Source organism: Lampetra fluviatilis, chromosome 43, assembly GCF_964198595.1.
Source record: "Lampetra fluviatilis chromosome 43, kcLamFluv1.1, whole genome shotgun sequence".
Taxonomy (NCBI): Eukaryota; Metazoa; Chordata; class Hyperoartia; order Petromyzontiformes; family Petromyzontidae; genus Lampetra; species Lampetra fluviatilis.
In genome coordinates, this window is record NC_136317.1 from 2,263,438 (window position 1) to 2,277,555 (window position 14,118).

The window sequence follows — 14,118 nt, forward strand, 5'->3', positions numbered from 1 at the left end:
TCCAGAGACCTGTTCAGAGTGCGGATTGCATGTCTATCATTGTCAAGAGACCCCATCAGAGACCCGGCTGCGAATCTATTATTCTCTTGAGATTTCAACATGGACCAATCTTGTTTGTTTATCGCCATCGAGAAACCCCATCATAGAGCGGTCGGTTAGCCTTTCATTAGTGAGTGATATGTGAATCGGTCCTGAGCCCTGACAAACAACAACCGGCACGAACCGGCGTGGTGAAGTATGGTCAAACAACCTCCACATCTCTGTGGGGCTCATCGGATTCCTCCAGTAAAAATATTCTGATTCTGACAACGAACAAAACGTGTAGTGGCCTTTTGCCCACAAAGCGGATAGACGGGCTGAAAATGACAAATATTATTTTGACGACCATCACTATTCTTGCACACAATAAACAAAATAAGTGGGCACGCGCATGGATGTGTGTGTAAGATAACCCTGCCGATCTCTTCAAGGAGCATAAGTGTTCTGATAATAACCAATCTCCGGTCATCTTCGCAGCAACGGCTTTTGGCTGGCCATCGAACAAAGACGCGCGCTTTCGGATGCGCTTCTGCGGCCATCTGGAATGTTCTTCCTTCCGATATTAGGAAGCCACTGGAGCTATGCACATTTAATCTCGATTCAAAACACACATCTTTTTTAAATTGATTATTTATTTAGTTTGTTGTACTCGCACCCCTCCCCCGCACCTCCGATTGGCCTGGTTGGCTACGTACGGTGCGAAAGAAGTTCAACGCACACATTCACACGCACGCAGCACGCTCACCGTGAAGCTGTTGTTGACGTTCTTGGTGCTGCTCTCCGCCACGCTGGCGTCCGTCAGCTCCACTTCGTCAAAAATCAGCGACTGCCGGCGTCCGCGTCGACCCGGCGGGGCGCAAGAGGAGGCGACGACGTCGCGCGTAGGGGGTTGAGTGACGACGGGAACAGAGGAGGGAGTCACACGAAGGGAGAGAGGCGGCAAGAGAGTGAGGGGGGGGTTAGCCAGAGTGGGCTGTAAGTGTTGCTTTCTGATAACCAATCTCCCTTGACAATCCATGAGGGCACTTCCTCGGAAAAAAAGAGAGCTATTTATTAATTAAATTGTTCGTGCTCGTTTGGAGAAGTAAACAGTTCCCTTGAGAAGGGGCAGGCGGCTTTATGGACGAGACACAGTTTTGCACGAGCTATTAATTTATTTTATTTAAGACCAGGTGAAAGTCCATTGGAGGCGGCAGCAGTGGCGCAGTGGTTATCGCGCCGCGTTATGAAAATAAAGGGCAAATCTCGCGACACCACTGGAGCCCTCTCGTGGGGCCATACGACTTCTGCTTTGGTGGCGAGATGTTAACTACCTCGCCTCGTATACAGGAGGATGGTGGGTTCAATCCCGACCCCGACGTCTGTATATTTGAAGTTTGCATGTTCTTCCCGTGGTCGCGTGGATTTTTCTCCGGGTCTTCCAGTTTTTCCCTCCACATTTAGAACCAACGTCACGTGTTCAGAGTTATTTGGCTGCAATGCATTTCCACACGATGATAAGCCACTTCGTTGAGCTATCGTTCGTGGCCAGGTCGCTTCTGAAAAATATCTAAAAATATCTACGCAGCTCAGTGGGGCCATGCGTGGTAAAATAAAAAAAACTTTAGTTTCATTTGTGGGATTGACAATGGAAGGAAGTGATTGTGTGAACTGCTGGCCAGAAAGTAAAAACAAATTGGGGTCGGCTACGGGGCTATCGTTTTGCACCTCAGTGGCCGCCAATCTATTCCGCCACATCCCTTCCGCACACTCCGTGGGTGCCACGGAGCGTAATGTGGAAACTGTTCATTTTTGCCGAGAACCGACAACCGCATGCAACCAGCGCCCTCCCACGGCTGAGCACAGGGCAGGGGGGGCAGGTGCCGCAGTAGTAAAGAGCGCTCCCTCGTTATTCGCGAGGGATACGTTCCGGAGATGCTCGCAAATATCATGTTTCCCCGGATAATGGTATTGGCCTACGAACCATAAATAAATACGTGAGCTTTGAAATACATGAAAATTATCACAACACGAAAAAATTGGTTACAATAAACATGAAGTTAATACAAATAAATGTTAAAGTATGAAATAATCGTTTCTAAATGAACTTACCTTAAATTATGATGATGATGCTGCGCAGGAGAAGGATGCAGCATCTCGTCACTTTATCTCATCACGTTCTCGCATCACATTCTCATCACTTTCTCTCATCACTTTCTCTCCCTCTCTCGATGCAGTCGTTCCGAGTTCCAGATGCAATTAGCGCACGGTCAAAATCGCGTATATAGCAAGTTCGTCAATAACAAGGGAATTAACTGTAGTGAGGGTTTTTGTATTCATCTCAAGAAATCCTTGCTGAATTTTCTCTTTATTTGGCAAAAAAAATCCAAAACAATTGGGCTGTCAAGTGATGAACATCTCTCTCTCGCAGGGGAGGGGGGTGGGCAAGGCAAAGCGCAGCACTCCGAGTAACTTGAAGGAAACCTCGGAAGCGGCTGCGCGAGCCCTTTTCCGAGCGAACGGCGAGCTCTCACCTTTGTGTCCTTAGCGTAGTAGAGTGTGCGGGCGCGCAGCTTGAAGTACCTTCTCCTCCAGCGCTGGAACGAGCTCGTTTGCTTCATCAGAAATCCCTCCCGTACACTTAACTGCAGCGTTTGCACACAAACAAAAAAACATCACCCCCCCCCACGTAGCCATTAGCAGATTGTTTGGGCAAATGCTGTTCGCGAGCCCCTATTAAAGCCGGCACGGTACACGAGGACGTTTGGCCACCTTTGTCTCTCCACTGGTGATGTTTACACCCGGCGCTAGGTACCCGCTGAAGGCTGCGTTAACAAAGGGGAGGGGGGGGGCCCAGGCGTGGTTCATTCATATCATTCACCAGAAATGAAAGTCAGGTTACGGCGTTCGTAGTGCAGTGCACTAACCACAACGCCACCGCTTATGCACGTGCACACACAAACAAGCCCACACACGCAAGGCCACGTAACAGAAGCCGCCATTTGCCATTAAGTGGCAATGATGTCAACATGGTGTTCATGCCAGGCTAGGTGCACTTTCAGGCCATGTGCAGTGTCGAAGGCCACGAGCAGAAAATTACTGCACTTCATCTGCTAAATGTGCTGCTCGTTTTTGAGAGCACGTACACACACAAAAACAAAGATCCCCCGTATAGCCTTAACGGATTGTTGGGGCAAGTGCTGTTAGCGAGCACCTATGAAGGCCGGAACGGCACACGAGGGGGTGGGTGGCCAGCACCACGCCCGGCCGCCTTTGTCTCCCTAGTGGCGACGTTTACACACCGCACCGGGTACTCATTTGAGGCAGAGTTACACACACACACATCCACAGGGGAGGGTAGTTCAGAGGGCAATTTAGGACTTGGAGCTGCAGCAGCGCACACACCTGCCTGCAAACAATCAAAACTATGCACACGTGAACGAGTAAATGTGTAACTCACAAAAAGGCGATGTCGGAATGACATGCAACAGGTGGTGGCTACGAGAATTGTAATGTTACAAGACACACCGCACTTATCTGCATTGCCAAATTTATCCCAGTAGTACGGCTCATCATCAGCAGCCATGACCCATCCACTGTTGGATGAAGGCCATCTCTCCCGGTAATGCGAGGAAAAATTAACCGGGGTGAACGGAAGAGCAGTGCGTGGTGAGGAGTGTGTGTTGTGGGGTGTGTAATGACAGGTATGTGAGTGGAAGGGTGTGTGGTGAGGAGTGGGTGGGATATATGGTGAGTATTGGCAAGATGTGTGGTGAGGTGTGGTAGTGTGTGTGGTAGGGTGTGTGGTGAGGAATGGCAGATGCGTGGTGAGGAATGGCAGATGCGTGGTGACGAGTGTCAGGGTGTGAGGTGCGAGTGTGCTGTGCCCACACGTGCATACACACGTCGGCACATACACGCGCAAACACCGAGTGCACACACGTGCGCGTGTATCACATCTGAAGTCAAAGCGCGTAAAAACACTCGCCCAGGCTGACTGGCCACTTGCAGACACCAAACGAGCAGTCATCATGGAGCAGCGTGCGGATAACACTCTAAAACCACTCTCTGTGAAATTTAATCCATCATTTTTGCCGTATTTGCTGGGTAGGTCGATAGATATCAGCCCCAGAGGCAGTCGGCTGCTCTCAATTCCTCTCGCAGGCTTGACGATGGCGCGGCACAGATACTCCATGGCGTAATCGTGATAACTCTAACCTCAATTGATAACTTTAGACGACATCATATTTGCTTACTTGTATTTCAATGCTGTCTGTTGTTTCCCGAGGCCGATTTAGCTGTATTATTTTAGCTTCAAATGTGTATATTATAATACAGTTGCTCTTTTCTAATTAGTTGTTTACTTGTCGTTGTTTTCCGAATACTCTTGGCTGTCACATATCGCACATTGCAATTACTTTTCGTTTTTGCCATTGTATCTTTGGTTTTATTTTTCGTTGTCGTATTGTTTTAGTGGGTTTTTTGTGCCGTCTGCAGCTGCAATTATTTTTTTGTTTATTTCCCATTGTCGTAGGCCAGGGTAGAATTCTGCTCGTAGGTTTTCTATTAATCAATGAGCGAGAGTTTGTATATCCGTAACTGCCACGTCTAAATTCGATCAATTGCACGTGCTTTCTCATTTTCCGTTTCCGAGTGAAATTCAACATTGTTGCGGCAGATGCGGTCTCCCAATGTCGAACAATGCTGAACAAAAGTAGTGAATGACGAACACATCGCCCTATCGCGGGTAATTATGACAATATTTCCTGTGCCGATCCTCGGATATGCTTCGGCTGTTCTTGATCTCCTCTGGCTCGTTCCCGAGCTGTGAGCCGTTCTTGTTCCCGAGCTCCTCCCAGGTCGTTCCATTGGCTGTTCTGGTGCCGTTCTCAGCCAGTTCTTAGGCCAGCAGATCACTGTGCCTAGGCCATTCCTCAAGTTAGCAGAGCTCATTTCCAAGCGCCCATGGAAACGGGGCATTAGGCTTGTGCTAAGGAGGCATTAAGTGGCCGCGGGAGGGACGATGAATAATTAAGCGTCGCACAGCTAGTCCCGGCTTGATGGTGACTCTGGATTATAATCGGCACCATGCAGGCCTTTGTTTCGTACCCAATTATCGCTCTCCAACCGCACTCGATGGCGGGGGGGGGAGGACCCCCTTTTGGGGGCTCACGGGAGCCTCCGTGGGAGCGTTGGAGAACAATGATTGATGCCGGTTGTACGAGGGACCTTTAATGCGAGTTAATTGGTGTCTGGGAGGAGGGATATTAGTGTCGCGTCCGCGTTGAGAGGCGACGAAAATAGAAAGGCTCTGTTTTGGTCGCCGTAATTGGGTCAATTGCCGCGCGGGAACACTTTAGGGGAGCAGAGAGTTGTTCACGTTACGTATGCGTCGTGTCACGAGCAATTAATCATTGTAATTAATGTAGTGAGCATGCGCCTAAAGAAGACCGCTACAAATCAGTGAATGGTGCATACTCTTAGTTGTGGATCGGACACGTGCGTGTGGTCATTCACGTAAGAAAATGTAACAACCATTGAAAAGTTGCGCGTAGAATGTGGAGAGACGCATGCTTGGAATGACACTGAAAGACAGGAAGCACGCATAGATAAGAGAACATCATAGAGTTCATGAATAGTAAGCGAGGTTTGGCGGGACAAGGCTTAGCTTCAAGGGATGATGGCCAGTGGTCGAGACTAAATTTTGGAATATCGGCCAAAGGAGGGAATATGCCTAAGATAAGCACGCGGTATGGAGATGGAGCGATTAAATAAGGCAATGTGCAGGTTATAGGTGAAGTGAGGGGTGTTGATTGCGAGGGAAGGCCTTCTTCATCCAGCAGATGATAGAGCACGGCTGATGATGATGGTTCAGCCCCTTCACAGTTCAATGGACTGTCAGGATTTGATTTCAAAAATCTAATTTTTTTTGCCCCATTCTGTCTGTGTATATTTTTTTACCCTCCATCGGAAACAATTTACATGAGCATATAGTTTGCATCAACATCATCATCACCATGACCGGCCATCGTCTATCCACTGCTGGGTGAAGGCACCCCAATTTCATCGCCATCCTTCATGGGCATGCGATGGCCACGTTCCATCTCGCCGCTCCTTTGTGTGAAATGATCTCATCGCCCCATCTGCGAAGTGATCATTTCTCTCGGGAGTTCTACAAAATATCATTTGCATAGCCTGCAAATCGCTTGTGCAAACCCTGCAACCACCATGCTGACGTGTTTGACTTATGCAAATGATGCAACAAGGGGGGGGGGGGGGTTGCAGAGTTTCGGGTTTCCGTAAACCCTGCAACAACAACTCCATCCTGCACGCACTCTCCGATCCAGCAAAAGAGGTTCTTATATCGTACGTAGATATGTAATGTTAAACTTATTTCACACCGCAAGTAGCCAACCGTTCTAATTGAAGGCCCCCTGGAGGTCACTACCCTGGAGGTCACTATTTCTCCACTGCAGCCCCAATCATCTGCAACTCCCTTCCCACAGCCATCCGCCCTGTAGACTCCCTGCCCAAGTCCAGGCTCAAGACCTTCCTCTTTTCCTCTATGACAGCTGACTGGACATACAACATACATTGTGTTGTATGTACACTGTAGGTGGATCGGGGGAAAAACAAGTTTGTCGATGCATGACACGATGCTTGCATTGTGAGCTTAGGCAGCTAGGCGGTTCTGGGTCAGAGCACGGAGCCATCATCGCCGAGACCCAAGGTTAGAATCCGGGTTTTCGTCCGCCTGTGGTGATGGTGTCAGCTTGGTCACTGGTGACTGCACAAATGCACATCAAATAAATGCCGGATTTGCACTTAACCAGGAAAAAAATGCCATCTCCGATATATAAAAAAGTCAGTTTGACTGCCGTGTGAGGAACATCTCTACAGCACTGCACATGGGAAGTAAAAGACACCAGTGTGGGTGGTTATGTGGCCATGTGGCTGATGGGATGTGTGAAACAAAGCATTCATGTGAAGGGTCTGATACGTGAAGGCGGCATAACGTCTGCTTATTTATATTGTTATTTATATTCTCCATGACGACGCTGCTGATTATCTTCAGCTCTCGTCTCAAGTAAAGTTCATACATTAATGTATTTAACTTTCATATTGACAGATGGGTTTTAGACTTCGGGGTTAATGTCTTATTTGCATGGGTCAGAGAGATGGACTTCAGCAAAGCACACAGAAAGGAAGCTTGTGAAGTTTGAGTATTGGATATACGAGGAAGATGCAAAGGATATCAGGGCAGGCCAGGGTAGCAACCTGAAAGCCCAGAAACGAATTGTCAATGTAAATCAGGAACATGAGGCTGTTATGGGTGGGACACGTGTGCAGGATGGAGGCAAGGATACAAGACAGGCATTGCAGCGCGGTGAGCGAACAAGGGGGAGAGACACTTTAAGGTGGTGGTGATGAGACCAAGGGAGGTCATCGAAGGTTGGGCCGTCTGCTATTTAACAGTTGTGTTTATATCGGTCGTGTGCGGGGAACAGTGGTGCAGTGGTCGGTGCACTGTGCCAGTATTTTTAATTTACCGCCGCAACTAACAACAGTAAGAAGTGGTAACTGAACCTGTCATGGGCCTCCACTGGGTCAACTCAGCCTTCAATTGTCTACTTTGAGAGCAGTGCTTGAACATTAAACACTGGGGAGACAGGAGGCGAACGGGCGGGCGGTCCAGGCCACACCAGCTCCTCGTGCACCGTACTGGCTTGAATGGGTGCTCGCAAACAACACTTCCCCAAAACAGTCCATGCAAGCTACGTGGGGGATCTGTCTCTGTAGTGTATGAACAAGTTCAGGGGGGAAGTGAGGGCTCACCCCGAATACTCTCACACCGAGGAAGCCTTCTTCTTACAACTCCGCTCCGCTCTCGAGCCCTCCCCCGCGCCCTCCCAAACACATAACTCTCTTTTGTGAGTCTAATTTTAACCTTGCTTCTATTTTAAGCAGGAAGCACACAAAGCAGACTAATGTTTGAACTGTGACCATAGCAACGTGCCACGAAAAAAAGCAGACATGCCGGCTAACAACAGGCAACGGTTTGACACCCAGACGCGGTGGTGATGACAAAGGCCGTATTCTAGGCACCCGTTGTTTGAAGTGTGGCCGGATTCTCCCTATGCTGGATGCAGGCGAAGGCACGAGTGACTTTGGGAGTTAATATTTTCCAAAATCAGATACATATGGGCAGTTCCACAAATTGAAGAACTTATCTGCTCTACCATTTAGAATAGACCGGCACACAACAGCATCTTCCTTTCAGAAATCATAAAACGTACAGGCAGGCTTCTCACTTGTTGGAACAAAATTGAGAGAAAAAGACAAAACACACCACTTGTTGGATTGCCATCTCGGGCCACCTCCAATTACAGCAGCATTGCGAACCAAAATGAGATTTACAGTGATACTTTATGCAAATACAATTATGCAGGTGTGCCAAAGATTAAACTACAATTACACGGTGATCACAATTAATTCAAAAATTTTATATTTTCTAAACGGTCACCTGGTCAATTCAATGTAACTTTGTTGATTTCTGCACCTGAGAATCATTTTCACGAATTCCTTCAATGGGGATTTATCCCCTTTCTTTGATGTAAATGTCGCGATTACGGAAGAGCGTTTTTGAGATGCAATGGTACAAATTGAGCTACATACAATAAAATTATGATAACAATTAGGCCCGGATATGTTGGGCATGTGATAAACGCCTGTGTCAGGCACGCTTCTCCAAACCCTGCCTCCAAAGCGTTGTGTTTTAAGGCACCATTTTATCACCCCGAGAACTCACGACCTACCCAGCAGCCCCCCCTTCCCACCCAACGACGGAACAGCTTACCGCGACTGCCGTCAGAGGCGCGTGCATTGCCTTACTTAGCATATGCACAGGAAGGATTCTGGAAGAGGTGGCCAGCGGCGGCGAAGAAGGTCGCAAAGACTGGAGTGCGAGAGAGAAAGCGGGCTCACGGAAAGCGATTGCAGGCGAGGTGCGGCAGATAAGGCGGCTGTTTTGTAAGCAGAGTAAATTGAGGCCAGTGTCAATTTGCGCTCCGTGATCGTTTCATCACGGTCGACCGGTCAATCCCTCCTACGGCACCCAGCGGGCCCCCGACTCAATTCATCTCCACGGGCTCTCACTGTCCGTGTCGGTGCGCGCACGAGTGTGCGCGTGGGGAGCGGTGGTGCAGCAGTTAGCGCGCCGCGTTAACAAACTTGGCTGCCCCGGGTTCAATTCGCGCTCACGGCCAACACTGGTGACAATTATCTGAACTGGTGCTGGGCCTCCCCTAGGTTTACTCGGCATCAAATGAGTACCTAGTGTAGTGTGCAAATGTCGCCACGAGGGAGACAAAGGCGGCCGGGCCACCCACCCCCTCGTGTGCAGTGACGGCCTTCATAGGTGCTACTCGCTAACAGCACTTCCCCCAACAGTCTGTTGAGGCTATACGGGGATGTTTGTCTTTGTTTGTACACGCACGCGCGTGTATGTATGTGTGTGTATGTGTGTGTGGGAGAGACCACATCCATCCCTGCAGGCGTTGAGCGGCACTCATCCCTGCAGTTGGTCCTCAGCCAGCAGCGGAGATGCCATGTGTCAGATGCCGGGCTTCTCCATAACATTACGTTAATCATAAGTGTCATTCCTTTGAGATGATGATGATGATTATTGTGTCAATCCTATAACAAATATGACTGTAATGTTTAAAAAATGTCCATCCTACGTAGTGGCCATATTTAGGGGCAGTGAAAAATAGAAAATGTAGTTTTCAGATTTCTCTAATCATAAGCACAGACAATGACGTGAGAAATCCTAAACATTGTGTACATTCAGTTGAAGACGTATCATAACTCTGGGAAAAAATAAGGAAGACATTTGATGTTCGAAAGTTACGATTTTAGGGGTGGTCAGCACCACTCTTAAGTCAATTGTAACCAGTAGCAATTCATAACATGACATAGTTAATGACAAAATGTATTATTTGTAACGTTCATAAGAAGATTAATACTTTACATAATCAATATTAATAACATACAGACCGGTTGAATTGGACGGAGTGATGATAATCATGATGGTCATACTCTTTGGTTCTTTCGGTAAAGTCACGTAGGTATAAAATAAAATAAATCACGACGTTTCGGGCGCAACACAAGCGTCCGTCATCAGATGGTCATGTTGAACGGGTTTGTCTTCCTGGCTGCAGATTGGCTGACACAGTAGGCGTGATGATGTAATCCCTAGCAACAGCATCTATGCAAGCGAGGGCTGCGATCTCATTTGGACACCAGTATTTATATTCACTTGGGATTCATAACCTTTTATAACATTTGGACCCTAGTATAATCTTAGCCTGCCTGACTAAAAGCAACTTTAGGGCATTTTCTGAACTTAGGCCCACGAGTCTATCAGGTGCGGGTACAACCTGGATTCCCACCCTAGGAGCCAATGCTCGAATTTTGAGACCGAGTGAAATGCAACATTACCGAAGAGTAATTTTGATCAACACTGTAAAGTCATTTACTTACTTATGGAGTATGGATGTATGTTGAACGTAGCCAACCATGCTAAACGGAGGTGCGGAGTGTACATCAATTACAGCTTGAACTACTATACAAAAGCTAAGTTTCTCAATGAATCTCACAAAAAATTAAATAAAAAAACTACACTCGCGTTAAGCAGGACACAATACCTAGTGATCCCCCATGGGCCACGAGGATCATGTGACCACTCCGATCCCACTCCACATCACGCGAACTCAAGTGGTGCAACCCGCTACGCACATGATTACCAATTAAATTTAAATGTCACTGCGCGACGATTATCTTTTTGTTTCGCTTATTTTTACAATGAAAAAACCGCTCCGCGTACAGCTTCTCTGCAGCACTCCCAGCATCTCAGCAGTGGCGGCTCAATACTGCGGCTCGTAATCAGCCTCCCAAGCCACCCGGGCCACACGAGGGATACCGCCAGGGGTTTTCAAAAGCCGAGTCGCCACCACACGCTCCCTCTCGCAGGCGGATATTGGCTGGTGGGTGGGCCAGGGCATGTTTGTGCATAAACCAGCGCGGCGTGGCATTACGCGTACTTTGATGTCTGTCGAGCCGAGTGAGATGAAGGCCGGGAGGCGTCATGGGACCCCATTGCTTGATTCCACATTACCGCGCTGGCGACCTTCACCCAACCTCTGATTAGCACGGTTGGCTACGTACGGTGCAAACGAAGATCAACATACATACAGGCATACATACCAAAGTTTTGAGTCAGCGGTCAAGATAAAGAGGTCAACATGACCAATGCCAACGACAACCATGACCCCCCCCCCCCTCTTTGCAGCAGCTTTCTTCCATCTTCTAAAATCCACAGATGCTGACACAAGATCTCAACAAGGCCTGTTCTTCATCTCGGTTGCCAACCTGTGAGTGACACCCCAATGCCTCTCTTGGTAATCTTCCCTCCTCCACCCTGGACACATGTCACACCCATCCCAACCTTGAACTGATTCTAACCACACATTTTTCCTGTCACATTCAATTCCAAACTTCCAAGTTGTTTATTCTACTCTGCCATACATTTACCAGCATATTTTTTTTTATACATGTATGTTGATTGAGACACGGTGCTGGGAGACTTACTTTTGGAAAAGTAATCGTTTTATGATTAGTGGAGGTTTTTGAAGACATGTCAAATGTTTCTCTTCTCAGCAGAGTCCCCAAACTTATACCTGCATTCCAAATTCCGAAGTTGCTTATCTTACGATTCTCATTCTCGTCTGCTGCCACATATTCTGGAACTACCGTCCACCTGCCGGATTTCCATGCCAGCAACTGTCTGCCTCTATTCAATACCTCCCTATTCTTCTCTCTACCTATGATCGACTGCATCTGTTGAAAAACTATCTCAGCACTGTCCGTGCAATTGCGCGGGATGCACATCCAGGATGGTGGGAGGGGGATTTAGGCATGGCGTCAGTTCACACGAACCCAGCTCAACGCCATGGGATGCGGGTGATATCACCCGTGCACCAGTCAGCCAAGCAGCCAGCGAGCAAAACTTTTTTTCCCATGTAGTACGATATGCCCCCTGTCTCAACACAATATTGTATTATGGACATCTCTGGGTATGAATGTCTTTTTAAATGGTTCAATTATTCGTTCCCATTCAGGATCACCATTCGATGCTGTATTTTTCTACATTACAGTACTGTATAGTGAATGCAGCGGCCGCTAGTGGCTACAGTGGTTACGTGCACCCATGCAATAGTAAATAGAATATATCTATTCTGACACACACAATTTGAATGTGTGCATCTAAACCTTTGGAGTCAATGTATGTAATTGAATCACAGCATCGTTATCCCTCTACAGGCTCACACAGTCGTCCAGGTCGTCCACCTTGACCTCCTTCTCAAGCCCCCTGTATTATGCACATGCACAGCCCTTTTCTCAACCCACCGTAGAGGTCGCAATGATTATTTCACCAATAATTCAACGCACTGGTCAACGCCGGTTTTCTGAAGGATATGGGGGGGAAGTAGTGCAGTACAACAAAGAGATTGTGTTGCACTCCCCTCTGCCGTCCACCAGGAAGCCTCCAAGCGAGGGCCCGACAAAGCTGCCTAACTTATGATCGACTACGTTCATAGTCTCATTTATTACTATGGCTTTGGGAAGACGTCAGTATGTCACAGTTCCACATTTATACAGCAGTGGGGTGTTAAAGCAGGCGGAGGTAAAGTGTTATACACGGCAAGGTTGGCAAGGAAACAATTCGCAGTGAGGCAACAAGAGGCAAGTAACACGAGTGGTCGGCACACAGATGGGGGGATTAACGTGAGCAACTTCAGAAGAGCACTGGACCTAGAAACACCTGTAGAAGAGGCAAAGAGAAGCAAGAGAGAGGCATTGATGAGTGAGGAGAGGGAGAGAGACAGGGTGATGTCATCAATAAGGCAAACAGCTCTCCTCACCTGTATGGCAGTAATCTTCTGTCCGCAAGAGGAAGTACAATACAGTAAATTTTATTTATAAAGGGGCTACAAATGCTGCCTCCGGTTAGCACGCTTGGTTATGTGTGGTACGAAAGATGTTCAACATACATACACCCAACACTTGATGTCGTTGAATGGATTACCAGACTCAAACACAGTTATAATATTTTGTCAATCGTTCTTCAGATGCCATACAAGTGTCTCTACTCACATGTATGAGTTTTCTTCTGGAGTTTGAGTTATTCAATCTTGATTTGAAGCTTTCGTGACTGCAGGAATCCATACTCTTTGGTTCTTTCTTTGGATAAAGTCACGTAGACTTTTTTTTTTTATACGTACGCGACTTTACCGAAAGAACAAAAGACTTTCGAGTTATTCACTTCTGGACACTGGTTTTTGTCCCACAAAATAACCTAAACAAGAATTTGGCCAAATATCTCAAAACAAGACCATCCAAAAAAAAGCCTTGAGACCGAGTGAGGCTCTATTAGGTGAAGATTTCGATCGTTGCAAAGATGTGTTACTTTAGATGCTGCAGCAAACGAGTCGAAGTGCCTCCCTCCAACGAGCAGCACTATTCTCTATTGGAGGTTTCGATGCAAACTCCCCATTCCTATGACAAGTACCAGTCCCTCCAGAATACAAAGCATGCTTAGAAGAACGGCTTATAATAGATAACAATCAAGTGATGTAGTGTTCACAAATCTCTTCAATGTTTGGTTTCAGCTTTAAATAAGCCTCACACACATTTTTCACGGTCTTGTGATTTTAATCACATTTAGTATTGAATGCTAAATCCCCTGGGTTTCAAATTGATTTTTTTTCTGCTCTGATACATTTCGTTATATCACAGGGCACAATATAAAGTATATTTATTATTACAATGGTCCACAGAAAGATCTGTCATCACTACAGCATAGTACTTGTGAGATTTCTTAAAGTGACCTCTTATCCAGACACTAGGGGCGCTGTAGTTGCCCACGTCGCCCGATACCACGTAGCAAGAGGTTTATGGAATGCCAATAAAACTGATATTTTTAAGTCTCTGAGAAGAATTTTTTGCCGAATAATGTGTTGCCCAAATGTATGTATGTTG

General features: G+C 47.2%; 1 protein-coding gene across 5 annotated transcripts in view; it reads right to left on the reverse strand.

Annotated features, from left to right (window-relative positions):
• The window catches only part of LOC144947007 (diacylglycerol kinase delta-like), a 69,500-nt gene that overhangs the window by 53,451 nt on the left and 1,931 nt on the right, over positions 1-14,118 (reverse strand). For 3 of the 5 annotated variants that reach the window (XM_078876118.1, XM_078876117.1, XM_078876119.1), the window contains exons 2-3: positions 2,553-2,663; positions 785-865 (exon numbers count right to left, since the gene is read on the reverse strand). In XM_078876118.1, the coding sequence (XP_078732244.1) occupies positions 785-865; positions 2,553-2,663 (192 nt within the window). Of the gene's footprint in view, positions 1-784; positions 866-2,552; positions 2,664-8,875; positions 8,892-9,003; positions 9,060-14,118 lie in introns of those variants that run through there. The other 2 variants (XM_078876121.1, XM_078876120.1) reach the window with 2 other exon arrangements.